The sequence below is a fragment of the Pseudophryne corroboree genome, chromosome 6 (genome assembly GCF_028390025.1).
Source record: "Pseudophryne corroboree isolate aPseCor3 chromosome 6, aPseCor3.hap2, whole genome shotgun sequence".
Classification (NCBI taxonomy): domain Eukaryota; kingdom Metazoa; phylum Chordata; class Amphibia; order Anura; family Myobatrachidae; genus Pseudophryne; species Pseudophryne corroboree.
This window is the reverse complement of record NC_086449.1, coordinates 236020252-236037958: the sequence shown is the minus strand read 5'-3', so window position 1 is coordinate 236037958 and position 17707 is coordinate 236020252. Positions and strand designations below refer to the sequence as shown.

At 48.1% G+C, this 17707-nt stretch overlaps 1 protein-coding gene across 2 annotated transcripts; it reads right to left on the bottom strand.

Moving 5' to 3' along the window:
- Positions 1 to 236: 236 nt before the first annotated feature.
- Positions 237 to 16976, bottom strand: AEN (apoptosis enhancing nuclease). Of its 2 annotated transcripts, none has more exons than XM_063925775.1 (4): positions 16785 to 16976; positions 15615 to 16304; positions 14625 to 14825; positions 237 to 1007 (listed from the first exon to the last, which is right to left on the bottom strand). In XM_063925775.1, the coding sequence occupies exons 2-4, from the start codon at positions 16290 to 16292 to the stop codon at positions 780 to 782; spliced, it is 1107 nt and encodes a 368-aa protein (XP_063781845.1). In that variant the 5' UTR covers positions 16293 to 16304; positions 16785 to 16976; the 3' UTR covers positions 237 to 779. The 2 variants fall into 2 exon arrangements, with proteins under 2 accessions (XP_063781845.1, XP_063781846.1); XM_063925776.1 differs by having other exon boundaries at positions 16849 to 16976.
- Between the last annotated feature and the right edge of the window lie 731 nt (positions 16977 to 17707).

Sequence of the window (17707 nt, the reverse complement as noted above, 5' to 3'; positions counted from 1 at the left end):
GTATCTAATCTTAAATGTAATGGAAAATAACAATTCATCTAAATGTACTAATGTAGGAGATGCATCTGCATACACATATATAAAGCCAGATGATATTTACATGGTGGGATTATACATGGTGGCGGGCAAGATATAGAAGCTATGGTGATATCTGGGAAGGAGGGAGGCAACCACAGTTGTTTGGGTACATGTTACAGTGAGAAGCAGTAGAATATGAAACCCGTGGACAACAGAAGAAAAGTAAAGCATCCACTTTTAATACTGGGTACAGTGCTTAGATGGAACAGAGATTTTAACTTTGTATGTGAAGGTCAAGTAATACTGCAGACACGGGAAAGACAAGCAATGTACTACAACTCATTCCATTAACTTCCATTTAATAAGTTATCATTTACTATATTTACTATAGTCAAACACAGTCCTCACCAAGGATGAAGAGGAATGGGTGATCTGCAATAATGAAACTGGGCTAGCAGCAGTATAGTAAATATCTTTCTTTGGCATATTAATCACTGTTCCAGGGTCACTGTGCCTCAGGCAAATGTGCAAGTGCTGGAACAGTACACAAGGCAAAAAGCAGGTTTTTTTTTATCAATTGGAAAAGACCCAATTTTAAAATGATTGTAAGTTCTGTACCGATGACCCGGTTGAAAGCCGTAAGTGGTTGGGGAAACCATGCACATCAACCAAGTTTGATCAACAATATGCTCCAGTAAGTCTTAAAAACCATCCAAATAAATACTAATCAATCACAATAATTTAGCAGGTCCCAATAAAATTTAACGTACATCGCAATCCAATAAATCATAGTTTTCATTTAAATCTGATGGCCAGTACTGATCATCCAAGTATTGTTTGTTGTCTGGAACACTGTCCACCTTGGGGTTGATGCAAGTGTTCAACTGGGAGCAACTGAGGAAGTCTCGCTCCACCTGCTCCTCCACCAATTTATACAGCTCCATGCATGTCTGAGCATCTTCAACTGACGAGTGCCCTTTTCTACCCATCTGTATTATAGAAATGAAAAGATAAATGAAAAACCATTATTTATTTTATTTTATAGCTCAGTTGATAAACCAATTGTTCTTTCATACGCAATATGTTCCATTGCCATTTGTAAAAGGCCTTGTCCACATTCTCCATAATCATTAAACAAAAAAATAAGATTTTACTTACCGGTAAATCTATTTCTTGTAGTCCGTAGTGGATGCTGGGGACTCCGTAAGGACCATGGGGAATAGACGGGCTCCGCAGGAGACATGGGCACTTTAAGAAAGAATTTGGATTCTGGTGTGCTCTGGCTCCTCCCTCTATGTCCCTCCTCCAGACCTCAGTTAGAGAAACTGTGCCCGGAAGAGCTGACAGTACAAGGAAAGGATTTTGGGAATCCAGGGTAAGACTCATACCAGCCACACCAATCACACCGTATAACTTGTGATAAACTTACCCAGTTAACAGTATGAACAACAACAGAGCATCAGATCTACCCTGATGCAACTATACATAACCCTTATTTATGCAATAACTATATACAAGCATTGCAGAAGAAGTCCGCACTTGGGACGGGCGCCCAGCATCCACTACGGACTACGAGAAATAGATTTACCAGTAAGTAAAGTCTTATTTTCTCTGACGTCCTAGTGGATGCTGGGAACTCCGTAAGGACCATGGGGAATAGCGGCTCCGCAGGAGACTGGGCACAAAAGAAAAGCTTTAGAACTACCTGGTGTGCACTGGCTCCTCTCCCTATGACCCTCCTCCAAGCCTCAGTTAGATTTTTGTGCCCGACCGAGCTGGGTGCAATCTAGGAGGCTCTCCTGAGCTTCTTAGGGAAAGTTAGTTTTAGGTTTTTTATTTTCAGTGAGACCTGCTGGCAACAGGCTCACTGCATCGAGGGACTAAGGGGAGAAGAAGCGAACCTGCCTGCTTGGGCTTCTTAGGCTACTGGACACCATTAGCTCCAGAGGTACCGAACACAGGCCCAGCCTCGGAGTCCGGTCCCAGAGCCACGCCGCCGGCCCCCTTACAGAGCCAGAAGCAAGAAGAGGTCCGGAAAATCGGCGGCAGAAGACATCAGTCTTCACCAAGGTAGCGCACAGCACTGCAGCTGTGCGCCATTGCTCCTCATGCACCACACGCTCCGGTCACTGATGGGTGCAGGGCGCTGGGGGGGGGGGGCTCCCTGAGCAGCAATATAAACACCTTGGCTGGCTAAAATACATCACATATAACCCCCAGGGCTATATGGATGTATATTAACCCCTGCCAGATTCCTGAAAAAAGCGGGGAAAAAGTCCGCCGAGAAGGGGGCGGAGCCTATCTCCTCAGCACACTGGCGCCATTTTCCCTCACAGCTCCGCTGGAAGGACGTCTCCCTGACTCTCCCCTGCAGTCCTGCACTACAGAAAAGGGTAAAACAAGAGGGGGGGGGGCACTAATTAGGCGCAGTATAATATACACAGCAGCTATAAAGGGAAAAACACTCTGTATGGTGTTATCCCAACATATATATAGCGCTCTGGTGTGTGCTAGCATACTCTCCCTCGGTCTCCCCAAAGGGCTAGTGGGGTCCTGTCCTCTATCAGAGCATTCCCTGTGTGTGTGCTGTGTGTCGGTACGACTGTGTCGACATGTATGAAGAGGAAAATGATGTGGAGGCGGAGCAATTGCCTGTAATGGTGATGTCACCCCCTAGGGAGTCGACACCTGAGTGGATGAGCTTATGGAAGGAATTACGTGAAAGTGTCAGCTCTTTACAAAAGACGGTTGATGACATGAGACAGCCGGCTACTCAGCCAGTCCAGGCGTCTCAAAGACCATCAGGGGCTCTAAAACGCCCGCTACCTCAGATGGCAGATACAGACGCCGACACGGATACTGACTCCAGTGTCGACGATGAAGAGACGAATGTGACTTCCAGTAGGGCCACACGTTACATGATTGAGGCAATGAAAAATGTTTTACACATTTCTGATAGTACAAGTACCACTAAAAAGGGTATTATGTTTGGTGAGAAAAAACTACCTGTAGTTTTTCCTGCATCTGAGGAATTAAATGAAGTGTGTGATGAAGCGTGGGTTTCTCCCGATAAAAAACTGATAATTCCTAAAAAGTTATTGGCATCATACCCCTTCCCGCCAGAGGATAGGGCACGTTGGGAAACACCCCCTAGGGTGGATAAAGCGCTCACACGCTTGTCAAAACAGGTGGCACTACCGTCTCCTGATACGGCCGCCCTCAAGGAACCTGCTGACAGAAAGCAGGAGAATATCCTAAAATGTATATACACTCGCACGGGTGTTATACTGCGACCAGCAATCGCCTCAGCCTGGATGTGCAGTGCTGGGGTGGCTTGGTCGGATTCCCTGACTGAAAATATTGATACCCTGGATAGGGACAGTATATTACCGACTATAGAGCATTTAAAAGATGCATTTTTATATATGCGTGATGCACAGAGGGATATTTGCCGACTGGCATCAAGAGTAAGTGCGCTGTCCATATCTGCCAGAAGAGGGTTATGGACGCGGCAGTGGTCAGGTGATGCGGATTCCAAAAGGCATATGGAAGTATTGCCTTATAAAGGGGAGGAGTTATTTGGGGTAGGTCTATCGGACCTGGTATCCACGGCAACTGCTGGGAAATCCACATTTTTACCCCAGGTAGCCTCTCAACATAAAAAGACGCCGTATTATCAGGCGCAGTCCTTTCGGCCCCATAAGGGCAAGCGGGCGAAAGGCTCCTCATTTCTGCCCCGTGGCAGAGGGAGAAGAAAAAGGCTGCAGCAAACAGCCAGTTCCCAGGAACAGAAGCCCTCTCCCGCTTCTGCCAAGTCCTCAGCATGACGCTGGGGCTCTACAAGCGGACTCAGGCACGGTGGGGGCCCGTCTCAAGAATTTCAGCGCGCAGTGGGCTCACTCACAAGTGGACCCCTGGATCCTTCAGGTGGTATCTCAGGGGTACAAATTGGAATTCGAGACGTCTCCCCCTCGCCGTTTCCTAAAGTCTGCCTTACCGACGTCTCCCTCCGACAGGGAGGCGGTATTGGAAGCCATTCACAAGCTGTATTCACAGCAGGTGATAATCAAGGTACCCCTCCTGCAACAGGGAAAGGGGTATTATTCCACGCTGTTTGTGGTACCGAAGCCGGATGGCTCGGTGAGACCTATTTTAAATCTAAAATCTTTGAACACTTACATACAGAGGTTCAAATTCAAGATGGAGTCACTCAGAGCGGTGATCGCGAACCTGGAAGAAGGGGATTATATGGTGTCTCTGGACATCAAGGATGCTTACCTCCATGTCCCAATTTACCCTTCTCACCAAGGGTACCTCAGGTTTGTGGTACAGAACTACCACTATCAGTTTCAGACGCTGCCGTTTGGATTGTCCACGGCACCCCGGGTCTTTACCAAAGTAATGGCCGAAATGATGATACTCCTTCGAAGGAAGGGAGTTTTAATTATCCCTTACTTGGACGATCTCCTGATAAGGGCAAGATCCAAGGAACAGTTGGTAGTCGGAATAGCACTATCTCAAGTAGTGCTGCGGCATCACGGTGGGATTCTCAATATCCCAAAATCGCAGCTGATCCCGACGACACGTCTTCTATTCCTAGGGATGATCCTGGACACAGTCCAGAAAAAGGTGTTTCTCCCGGAAGAGAAAGCCAGAGAGTTATCCGAGCTAGTCAGAAACCTCCTAAAACCAGGCCAAGTATCAGTGCACCAATGCACAAGGGTCCTGGGAAAAATGGTAGCTTCCTACGAAGCAATCCCATTCGGCAGATTCCACGCAAGAACATTCCAGTGGGACCTGCTGGACAAATGGTCCGGATTGCATCTTCAGATGCATCAGCGGATAACCCTGTCCCCAAGGACAAGGGTGTCTCTCCTGTGGTGGTTGCAGAGTGCTCATCTTCTAGAGGGCCGCAGATTCGGCATTCAGGACTGGGTCCTGGTGACCACGGATGCCAGCCTGCGAGGCTGGGGAGCAGTCACACAGGGAAGAAACTTCCAGGGCTTGTGGTCAAGCCTGGAGACATCACTTCACATAAATATCCTGGAGTTAAGAGCCATTTACAATGCTCTAAGCCAAGCAAGACCTCTGCTTCAAGGTCAGCCGGTGCTGATCCAGTCGGACAACATCACGGCAGTCGCCCACGTAAACAGACAGGGCGGCACAAGAAGCAGGAGGGCAATGGTAGAAGCTGCAAGGATTCTTCGCTGGGCGGAAAATCATGTGATAGCACTGTCGGCAGTGTTCATTCCGGGAGTGGACAACTGGGAAGCAGACTTCCTCAGCAGACACGACCTCCACCCGGGAGAGTGGGGACTTCACCCAGAAGTCTTCCACATGATGATAAACCGTTGGGGAAAAACCAAAGGTGGACATGATGGCGTCCCGCCTCAATAAAAAACTGGACAGGTATTGCGCCAGGTCAAGGGACCCTCAAGCAATAGCTGTGGACGCTCTGGTAACACCGTGGGTGTACCAGTCAGTGTATGTGTTCCCTCCTCTGCCTCTCATACCCAAGGTGCTGAGAATTATACGGCGGGGAGGAGTAAGAACTATTCTCGTGGCTCCGGATTGGCCAAGAAGGACTTGGTACCCGGAACTTCAAGAGATGCTCACAGAGGACCCGTGGCCTCTACCTCTGAGAAGGGACCTGCTCCAGCAGGGACCCTGTCTGTTCCAAGACTTACCGCGGCTGCGTTTGACGGCATGGCGGTTGAACGCCGGATCCTAAAGGAAAAAGGCATTCCAGACGAAGTCATCCCTACTTTGATAAAAGCCAGAAAGGATGTAACCGCAAAGCATTATCACCGCATCTGGCGGAAATATGTTGCGTGGTGCGAGGCCAAAAAGGCCCCGACGGAGGAATTTCAACTGGGTCGATTCCTGCATCTCCTGCAAACAGGAGTGTCTATGGGCCTAAAATTAGGATCCATTAAGGTCCAGATTTCGGCCCTGTCGATTTTCTTTCAGAGAGAACTGGCTTCAGTGCCTGAAGTCCAGACGTTTGTTAAGGGAGTGCTACATATACAGCCTCCTTTTGTGCCTCCAGTGGCACCCTGGGATCTGAATGTTGTTTTGGGTTTCCTAAAATCACATTGGTTTGAACCACTCAACACTGTGGACTTAAAATATCTCACATGGAAAGTGGTCATGTTGTTGGCCCTGGCTTCAGCCAGGCGTGTGTCCGAATTGGCGGCTTTATCCTGTAAAAGCCCTTACCTGATTTTTCATACGGACAGGGCAGAATTGAGGACTCGTCCTCAATTTATCCCAAAGGTGGTTTCAGCGTTTCATCTGAACCAGCCTATTGTGGTACCTGCGGCTACTAAGGACTTGGAGGACTCCAAGTTGCTGGACGTTGTCAGGGCTCTGAAAATATATGTTTCCAGGACGGCTGGAGTCAGAAAATCTGACTCGCTATTTATCCTGTACGCACCCAACAAGCTGGGTGCTCCTGCTTCTAAGCAGACTATTGCTCGCTGGATTTGTAGTACTATTCAGCTTGCGCATTCTGTGGCAGGCCTGCCACAGCCAAAATCTGTAAAAGCCCACTCCACAAGGAAGGTGGGCTCATCTTGGGCGGCTGCCCGAGGGGTCTCGGCTTTACAACTCTGCCGAGCTGCTACTTGGTCAGGGTCAAATACTTTTGTAAAATTTTACAAATTTGACACTCTGGCTGAGGAGGACCTGGAGTTTTCTCACTCGGTGCTGCAGAGTCATCCGCACTCTCCCGCCCGTTTGGGAGCTTTGGTATAATCCCCATGGTCCTTACGGAGTTCCCAGTATCCACTAGGACGTCAGAGAAAATAAGAATTTAATTACCGATAATTCTATTTCTCGTAGTCCGTAGTGGATGCTGGGCGCCCATCCCAAGTGTGGATTATCTGCAATACTTGTACATAGTTATTGTTAACAAATCGGGTTATTGTTGTTGTGAGCCATCTATCCAGAGGCTCCTCTGTTATCATGCTGTTAACTGGGTTCATATCACAAGTTGTACGGTGTGATTGGTGTGGCTGGTATGAGTCTTACCCGGGATTCAAAATCCTTCCTTATTATGTACGCTCGTCCGGGCACAGTATCCTAACTGAGGCTTGGAGGAGGGTCATAGGGGGAGGAGCCAGTGCACACCAGGTAGTCCTAAAGCTTTTCTTTTTGTGCCCAGTCTCCTGCGGAGCCGCTATTCCCCATGGTCCTTACGGAGTTCCCAGCATCCACTACGGACTACGAGAAATAGAATTATCGGTAAAGTAAATTCTTATTTTCTCTAACGTCCTAGTGGATGCTGGGGACTTCGTAAGGACCATGGGGATTATACCAAAGCTCCCAAGCGGGCGGGAGAGTGCGGATGACTGCAGCACCGAATGAGCAAACACAAGGTCCTCCCTCAGCCATGGTAACAAACTTGTAGAATTTTGCAAAGGTGTTTGAACCTGACCAAGTAGCCGCTCGGCAAAGCTGTAATGCAGAGACCCCTCGGGCAGCCGCCCAAGAGGAGCCCACCTTCCTTGTGGAATGGGCCTTAACTGATTTAGGCAGCGGCAACCCTGCCGCAGAATGAGCCTGCTGAATCGTGTTAAAGATCCAGCGAGCAATAGTTTGCTTTGAAGCAGGCGCCCCAAGCTTGTTGGAAGCATACAGGATAAACAACGATTCTGTTTTCCTGACCTTAGCCATTCTGGCTACATAAACCTTCAAAGCCCTGACCACATCCAGTGACTCGGAATCCTCCAAGTCAGTAGTAGCCACAGGCACCACGATAGGTTGGTTTATATGAAAGGATGAAACCACTTTCGGCAGAAATTGTGGGCGGGTCCGCAATTCTGCTCTATCCGCATGGAAAACCAAATAAGGGCTTTTATGTGACAAAGCCGCCAATTCTGACACACGCCTAGCCGAAGCCAAGGCTAGTAGCATGACCACCTTCCACGTGAGATATTTCAATTCCACCGTCTTGAGTGGTTCAAACCAGTGTGATTTCAGGAAACTCAACACGACTTTAAGATTCCAAGGTGCCACCGGAGCCACAAAAAGGGGGCTGAATATGCAGCACTCCCTTTACAAAACGTCTGAACTTCAGGCAGAGAAGCCAGTTCTTTTTGAAAGAAAATGGATATGGACGAAATCTGGACCTTAATGGAACCCAATTTTAGGCCGCAAGTCATTCCCGACTGTAGGAAGCGAACGAAACGGCCCAGCTGGAATTCCTCCGTAGGGGCATTCCTGGCCTCACACCAAGCAACATATTTTCGCCATATACGGTGATAATGTTGAGCCGTCACGTCCTTCCTAGCCTTTATCAGCGTAGGAATGACCTTATCCGGAATGCCTTTATCTGCTAGGATCCGGCGTTCAACCGCCATGCCGTCAAACGCAGCCGCGGTAAGTCTTGGAACAGACAGGGCCCCTGTTGCAACAAGTCCTGTCTTAGAGGCAGAGGCCACGGGTCCTCTGTGGGCATTTCTTGCAGATCCGGATTGGCCAAGAAGGACTTGGTTTCCAGAACAATGAGTATTGTTCTCACTCCTCTTTATCTTATGATTCTCAGCACCTTTGGTATGAGAGGAAGAGGAGGAAACACATAGACCGACTGGAACACCCACGGCATCACCAGTGCGTCCACCGCTATCGCCTGAGGGTCTCTTGACCTGGCGCAATACTCCTGTAGCTTTTTGTTGAGGCGGGATGCCATCATGTCCACCTGTGGCAGTTCCCACCGACTCGCAACCTGCGCGAAGACTTCTCGATGAAGTCCCCATTCTCCCGGGTGGAGGTCGTGCCTGCTGAGGAAGTCTGCTTCCCAGTTGTCCACACCCAGAATGAACACTGCTGACAGTGCGCTTACGTGATTCTCCGCCCAGCGAAGAATTCTGGTGGCTTCAACTATCGCCACCCTGCTCCTTGTGCCGCCTTGGCGGTTTACATGAGCCACTGCGGTGATGTTGTCTGACTGAATCAGAACCGGTTGGTCACGAAGTAGGGACTCCGCTTGGCGTAGGGCGTTGTATATGGCCCTTAGTTCCAGGATGTTGATGTGGAGGCAAGTCTACTGACTTGACCACAGACCTTGGAAATTTCTTCCCTGTGTGACTGCCCCCCACCCTCGGAGGCTTGCATCCGTGGTCACCAGGACCCAGTCCTGAATGCCGAATCTGCGGCCTTCGAGAAGGTGAGCACACTGCAGCCATCACAGGAGAGACACCCTGGCCCTGGGGGATAGGGTGATAAACCGATGCATCTGAAGATGTGATCCGGACCACTTGTCCAACAGATCCCATTGAAAGGTCCTCGCATGGAACCTGCCGAAGGGAATGGCCCCGTATGATGCCACCATCTTTCCCAGGACTCGCGTGCAGCGATGCACCGACACCTGTTTTGGTTTTAATAGGTCTCTGACCAGTGTCATGAGCTCCTGAGCCTTCTCCATCGGCAGATAAACCCTCTTCTGGTCTGTGTCCAGAATCATGCCCAGGAAAGGCAGACGAGTCGTAGGAATCAACTGCGACTTTGGAATATTTAGAATCCAGCCGTGCTGTTGTAACACTTCCCGAGAGCGTGCTACGCTGATCAGCAACTGCTCTCTGGACCTCGCCTTTATGAGATCGTCCAAGTATGGGATAATTGTGACCCCTTGCTTCCGCAGGAGCACCATCATTTCCGCCATTACCTTGGTAAATATTCTCGGTGCCGTGGAGAGACCAAACGGCAACGTCTGAAATTGGTAATGACAATCCTGTACCACAAATCTGAGGTACGCCTGATGAGGTGGATAAATGGGGACATGAAGGTATGCATCCTTTATGTCCAGAGACACCATAAAATCCCCCCCCTTCCAGGCTTGCGATGACCGCTCTGAGCGATTCCATCTTGAACTTGAACCTTTTCAGGTATATGTTCAGGTATTTTAAATTCAATATGGGTCTGACCGAACCGTCCGGTTTCGGTAGCACAAACATGGTCGAATAATAACCCTTTCCTTGTTGAAGGAGAGGAACCTTGACCACCACCTGTTGAAGATACAATTTGTGAATTGCAGCTAACACTATTTGCCTCTCTAAGGGTGAAGCTGGCAGGACCGATTTGAGGTATCGGTGAGGGGGCATCTCTTCGAATTCCAGCTTGTATCCCTGAGACACAATCTCTATCGCCCAGGGATCCACCTGGGAGTGAACCCACTTGTGGCTGAAATTTCGGAGATGCGCCCCACACCGGGCCTAGCTCCGCCTGTGGAGCCCCGGCGTAATGCAGTGGATTTAGTGGAAGCCGGGGAGGACTTCTGTTCCTGGGAACTAGCTGTATTGTGCAGCTTCCTTCCTCTGCCCCTGCCTCTGGCAAGAAAGGACGCACCTCGGACTTTGCCTTTTTGTGATCGAAAGGACTGCATTTGGTAATACGGTGCTTTCTTAGGTTGTGAGGAAACATATGGCAAAAGGTTTGACTTTCCAGCAGTAGCTGTGGAGACCAGGTCCGAGAGACCCTCCCCAAACAATTCCTCACCCTTGTAAGGTAAAACCTCCATATGCCTTTTTGAGTCGGCATCACCTGTCCATTGCCGTGTCCACAGGACCCTTCTGGCAGAAATCGACATTGCATTTATTCTAGAGCCCAGTAAGCGAATGTCTCTTTGAGCATCTCTCATATATAGGACAGCGTCTTTTATATGCCCCAGGGTCATTAATATAGTATCCTTGTCTAAGGTATCCAGTTCCTCAGATAAGGTATCCGTCCATGCTGCTACAGCACTACACACCCAGGCCGACGCAATTGCCGGCCTTAGTAAGGTACCTGAATGTGTATAAATGGACTTCAGGGTACCCTCTTGCTTTATATCCGCAGCATCTTTTAGGGTGGCCGTATCCTGTGACGGCAGGGCTACCCTCTTGGATAAGCGTGTTAGAGCTTTGTCCACCCTAGGGGAGGATTCCCAGCGTAACCTGTCCGTTGGCGGGAAAGGATACGCCATAAGCATCCGTTTGGAAATCTGCAGTTTATCTGGAGATTCCCAAGCCTTTTCACATAACTAATTTAGCTCGTGTGAAGGGGGAAAGGTCACCACCTGCCTTTTTTTCCCCATACATATGAACCCTCTTGTCAGGGAATGGGGTTTCCTCTGTGATGTGCAACACATCCTTAATTGCTATAATCATATAACGGATGGATTTAGCCGATTTAGGCTGTAACTTTGCATCATCGTAATCGACACTGGAGTCAGAATCCATGTCGGTATCTGTGTCAACAATTTGGGATAGTGGGCGCTTCTGAGACCCTGACGGCCTCTGCGACATAGGATCAGGCATGGGCTGAGACCCCGACTGTCCTAAGGTTTCAGCTTTATCCAACCTTTTATGCAAGGAATTAACATTATCATTTAAAACCTTCCACATATCCATCCAATCAGGTGTCGGCCGAGACACCACATTCATTTGCTCCCGCTCTGCTTCCACATAGCCTTCCTCGTCAAACATGTCGACACAAGCGTACCGACACCACACACACACACACACAGGTGATGGTCTTTTTGAAGACAGTTCCCCCACAAGGCCCTTTGGAGAGACAGAGAGAGAGTATGCCAGCACACACCCCAGCGCTATAAGTCCCAGGAATCACACAGTAACTTAGTGTTAACCCAGTAGCTGCTGTATATTATGTTTTTGCGCCTAATTTATGTGCCCCCCCTCTCTTTTTACCCTCTTCTACCGTGAATCTGCAGGGGAGAGCCTGGGGAGCTTCCTCTCAGCAGAGCTGTGGAGAAAAAATGGCGCAGGTGAGTGCTGAGGAAGAAGCCCCGCCCCCTCAGCAGCGGGCTTCTGTCCCGCGATTTTGTACTATATTATGGCGGGGGCTCATACACATATACAGTGCCCAACTGTATATGTGTCCAACTTTTGCCAAGAGGTCCTAATTGCTGCCCAGGGCGCCCCCCATGCGCCCTGCACCCTACAGTGACCGGAGTATGTGGGTGTAGTGTGGGAGCAATGGCGCACAGCTGCAGTGTTGTGCGCTACTTCAGTGAAGACTGGAGTCTTCTGCCGCCGATTTCGAAGTCTTCTTGCTTCTGTCACCCGGCTTCTGTCTTCCGGCTCTGCGAGTGGGACAGCGGCGCGGCTCCGGGATCGGACGACAAAGGGTGAGATCCTGTGTACGATCCCTCTGGAGCTAATGGTGTCCAGTAGCCTAAGAAGCAGGACCTATCTTCAGAGAGTAGGGCTGCTCCCACGATGCAGGGAGTCTGTTGCCAGCAGAGCTCCCTGAAAATAAAAAAAACCTAACAAAATACTTTCTTATAGCAAGCTCAGGAGAGCTCACTAAACAGCACCCAGCTCGTCCGGGCACAGATTCAAACTGAGGTCTGGAGGAGGGACATAGAGGGAGAAGCCAGAGCACACCAGAATCCAAATTCTTTCTTAAAGTGCCCATGTCTCCTGCGGAGCCAGTCTATTCCCCATGGTCCTTACGGAGTCCCCAGCATCCACTAGGACGTTAAAGAAATCCCCCTTCCCATATAATCTTACTTCCTGGACTCTTGTATGAATTAACTAATAGGCCCTACACATTAGGCGACATCACTGAAAGATATGAACGATCTTGTTCATTAATGAACGAGATATCGCTATTATCTTTCAGTGTGTAGGCACCAACGATGAGCGGCCCCGCACTCATTCATCGTTGGTGCCAGGTCGCTTATACATGCAAGCCAATATAGACAATCTCGTCCATATTAGCATGCATTGCTATGGGGCCGGGTGGAGTGACTTCACTCCCCCGTCACTCTTCCCCTGTTGCCGGGTCGCTCGTCGAGCACCTCTGCAGCATATCGCCTAATGTGTAGGGCCCTTAAGTAGAGTTAACAAAATAACAATAACAAAAATAAAAAACACAATACTAATACAGTTGATTGGTGTCATTGTACTATATTCAGTAAGATGTTGGATGTAAGAGTTTTGTGCCATACAGAAATGTCGGACTACCCACATCATTCTAACTGGATTCCCACTGTGTGTGGTTTGTGGGGCAATGCTTATTCAACTACAACTATAAGGGGACAATATAATTAAACGCAATGGCCTGTTGCAGCATTGTGCATGGACTTATACCCCTTTAACACCACCACTAAAAACCCAGATTATTGCTATGATAACCCAGTAGTGGCTCGTGTAAAAGGGTTAACCCAGGCCCATTTCCCTGGGAACCCAACCTGGCTAGCTTGCAGGGTTGGTCCCAAGTCACAGTGCAGTGTAAACTGGTTAGCCGGGTCAATGCGACCCAGGACCCGTTCACTGCAGAGAGAAAAGGCAGCGTTTGGAGATAATTTCATCTCCAAGCGCCACCTAAACACATGACAACAGTGACATCACCAACCTGGCAATATGCCAGGTTGGGCTGCTGTCTGAAAGGGGTCTCTTGACGTGTTGCACCTGGGAAGCACCCCTGTACGGCCCCCGCGTGCGACCCGTCATTTTAGTATAAAATCGGTATCATTGGTTGCTACCCCATAGGGTTGCAAGTACTTTGGGTGATTCAGGGTGCGAATAGGCTGGCTGAAGAGTTTAAATGCTGCAGCAACGGCAGTTCACACCCTTCACTGGCAACTGAATTCCACCCTTAGGGGTATATTTAATAAGAGTCGGATCCATTCCGACATGCAGTTGTCGGAATGGGTAAGACAACCCCTATTCAATGGATGGCCAAATCCGACTGTCGGATTTGGCCGTACAAAGGGTCTGGTCAGGCCGCTGCTGTCAGCGGCTGCGCTGACAGCAGCGGCCAGGGGAGCAGAGATCGCAGCCGTGAGCGGGAGGGTCTGGCTGCGGGGGACGTGTGGAGCGGGACCTCTGCTCCCCCTGCCACCCGCAGCACCGCTCCTCTCCTCAATCCAACTTGTTTTCAAGTCGGATTGAGTTTGTCGGAAAGGGGGCCAAAACCTGACGGATTTGACCCCATTTCCGACAGAAGCACATGGATCGGCGTCTATACCGCCGATCCACGCGTTTTCCGACAAGTCAGGAATTCCCGACTTGCCGGAAAAATATCAGCCCCTACTGAATAGGTCGGAACTCCTTCCGACCTATTTCTGTCGGAAGCTGCCATCTTTCCGACAGTTATTGAATATACAAGTTAGTCTGTGAATTGTGCTGTCCCCGGTCACTTCAAAACTGGGACCTAGAGATAACGAAGACTATACCCTATGGAAACCCATATTGAATAAGGTATGGAAAAAGGAATACCGTTCTCTCTCTTAAGTCATGACAATATTTCAAGACCAAATACAGTGAAAGTACCTCTGAACTACAGTACATTTCACTTTAAAGGCTATATAATTTTAAGGGATTAGCTGCTCAATAAAAGTAAAATAAAAATCTAAATTCAGCGTGAAGGGCTTAGTTTGGGGGCAAACAAAAAATCAAATACCACTAAGCAATATTAGGTCTGGGGCAACAAGTTCTCCAGCTTCACAGGGACAGACCAAATATTCTAACCACATTTAATTGTGCCTATTGGGTATGTTCCTGTCCTAAGTATGCCCCTTCTCCCCCACGACACAACGCTATGGAGCCTTACAAATTAACAGCAATAATAATGTGTAAAAAATCCATGAAGATTCTTACCTGTATCTTCTTATGCAGGATATGCCATGCAAGGCATTTTAAAGAAGCGTTTTGTCTTGCTGGAAGTCCAGCAATTTGGTTCAGTACAGCTAATTTACTAGTGTCTCGCGTCTGCTCAGTGGGATGGAAATATTTCAGAACTTTGAAATCATTGTGTACCGCATGTCCAATTACCCTCTTATCCTTGAGGATCTGCAGAATCTAGAAAATAGTGCAAGTGTTTAGTACAGGTTGACAGAAGGCAACGAATTGGCAAAGCAAACATCAACATTTTGAACGTTACACTGCTGAATATTACAATGGATACTACATGGCGTAGAACATGCCAACATAAAAAAAAAAAAAAAAACAACTAAATATAAAAGAGGTGATAAAATAAGATTTAGGGGGAGATTTAATTCTCTGCAATGTCTGCAAAAAAAGTGTTCCCTGGAACAAAGCAATTAATTATTATTATTGCTTTTTTAACCAGTTCCCTGGAACAGTCCGACAAAGGCACTTGGTGACATTGCTAAATTACAGAATGAGTGTAGGAAAATTAGCAATGTTTGGCAACCATAACAAAAGGTTATGTACGCAGCAGAACATAATGAAGTCATATCGCTAAAGAATTGAATCCCCCCGCCCCATAGAAATCATTAGTCCCTATGCCTTCTACAAATCCTTGGCAGGACTCAAAAAGAACATCTGAAACCGTTGATTGAACAGAGGTTTACACTTTCAAGACAGTAAAATGCATCCTCCTCCACCAATTCAGGAAGAAATAGACAACCTTGCGTCTCCCACAAAAAAAACAACAGATATTTGATTTGCTAGTAGCCCATTGGTTCCACCTTGACCTGGACATGAAAGTGCTGCCTAACTATTAGCTGTCATTTGTACAGAAGTCAATAGATGCATCATCTTCCCTAGCTCCGAAGTCTGACCGACTAGTTCCCTAATTTCAAGTTTTGGTCTACCCTCCACAAATCCCAGCATCACAGTAATTACCTCTTTTTGTGCTGTTTTAAATGACACCGCATCTTTCATGTGCCTTTTGGTAATGCCACTCCACCGTGTTCTGTAGTCTGTAATTGGCAGCTCTGGAGTAATGTATTTGTCATACACAACGTCTCCCTTATAGTCGACCACACTGCATCGTGCCAACTCGCTGATTCTCCCGCCAGGACCAGTGCCAACCATTTCACAGTCTATGGCAACACACTTCCCAGGTTTTAGCCATACATCAGGAGACGAAGGCCTGCTAGAGGGTGAACTACCTGACACCGACACCCCGCTATCATAGTCATATGCTGTAGGATAAGCAGATGAACATGCAGCAGTGGGCAGGGCACCCAGCATAGCAGAGATCTTGAGTTTTGCAGACAGGTCATCTAAACAATTGATATTGCTGGACTGACCACTCTGCAAGCATGAGCAGCTGTTTACGTCACGAACACCCTCTGAATCTTTGACACTCATTTCTTCCATGATCCCATCTTCTTTCTTGACCAGCAGTCCACGGTGCTGTAGAAATGCCTTGCGCATCAGGAAGCGCTGGTGTTTCCGGCTCCTCCTACGATCCCTAGCACACGTGTCATCCATCGGGAGGATTATTTTACCATACGAGTTGATATAGTGACTGGAACCACTAAAACCGTGGAACAGATTGGACGCAGAGCTTTCCATTGATCAGAATTGCTAAAAACAGCACACAAAAAAAACACATATAGATTATTTGGAGCCTCGGACAAATACAAGGGTTCTCACAATACTGACACCAGACCAAGATTTCAGTGAGAAGTTTGACCAAATATAACAACCACCCAATGTATTAGTCATACTATTAACCTGTAACTGTGTGTGTGTGTATATATATATATATATATATATATATATATATATAAAATGAACATACTGTTAGTGGTTTCATCACAAACTTACTCTGTTTAAGTTTAGTATACTGTACATAAGCTGCTATGAATGCCTGATATACATTAATTGCGGGAAAAAGAACTATTGGATGCCCGCAGAGTACAGGGTACAATTCTCTCACTATGGGACCACCCTGCGGTGCTGTGACCCTATAGATATTGGGGAACTACAAGTACCAGCCAGCGCCGAGCCATACCCTGTAGCTACACAGATATACACAGTTCTCCACCACCTGCCCTCGCCTACCCGGAGCACAGGACCTCCGACCAACCGCTCACTGAACACTTATTGCAGGCTTCTCTCTCCTTACCACGTGTGTGTATATGGCTGTCTGGCCAGCCGGCCGGCTTCTCTCTTCTACTAGTATCATGTCCAGGCATGTTCCAGCAGCTGCTTGGCCACGATTGGCTGCCTGTCGGAGAGCACGCCCTCATTCTTTTGTGATTGGACAACAGTGGCATCATGATTTGGAAGTGGTAGTGAATGTGGAGCGCAGGAAGCGCCTGTGCCGCGTCACCACGGGTGAGTCATGCACAAATCACGTAATGAGATTACGCGGCGTCGTCACTAGGGCTAGGCACACATCGTCACGTGACCTGACATGCTGATGTTCTCTTCCTCCTCCTTTACATCCTGCTGTCTATATATAGTCTGAATGTACATATATGGATCGTGTATGTACAGCAGGCTAGGGACTGAGCAGCAGCTGTCTTTATGTCATACTTGCCTACCTGACCCTCTCCATGAGGGAGAAAATGCTCTGTTCCTGAACTTTCCTGGTAATGTATGATTGCCATCACCTGTGGTGAAACACCTTTCTTATCAATTAACTAGCTCACCACAGGTGATGTCAATCATACATTACCAGGAAAGTCCAGGAACAGAGCATTTTCTCCCTCATGGAGAGGGTCAGGTAGGCAAGTATGCTTTATGTGCAATGTGAGAACTTGTTCCTAAAGCTGGCCATATACACTGACTATACAATTATCTGGCAGATAATCTGCCAGATCTGGTTGGTTGGAATGGCAACCTGGTTATGGGTGAGATTAAAGGGACCTACAAACTGGGCGATCTCAGTGATTTTGACGACCAACGATATTATCGTTGGCCGATTTTTTTCACCAATGGTCGTTGGTTGTCAAAATCGCTGATATGGACGATATGACATT

Bases quoted from the DNA above. Each gene is read 5' to 3' on its own strand.
- AEN (XM_063925775.1), bottom strand. From the start codon at position 16,292: ATGGAAAGCTCTGCGTCCAATCTGTTCCACGGTTTTAGTGGTTCCAGT. The intron at 14,826-15,614 runs GTAATTACTGTG...ACTATTTTCTAG, and splicing joins TTAAAACAGCACAAAAAGAG to ATTCTGCAGATCCTCAAGGA. The intron at 1,008-14,624 runs GTAAGAATCTTC...TCTATAATACAG, and splicing joins TCCTGCATAAGAAGATACAG to ATGGGTAGAAAAGGGCACTC.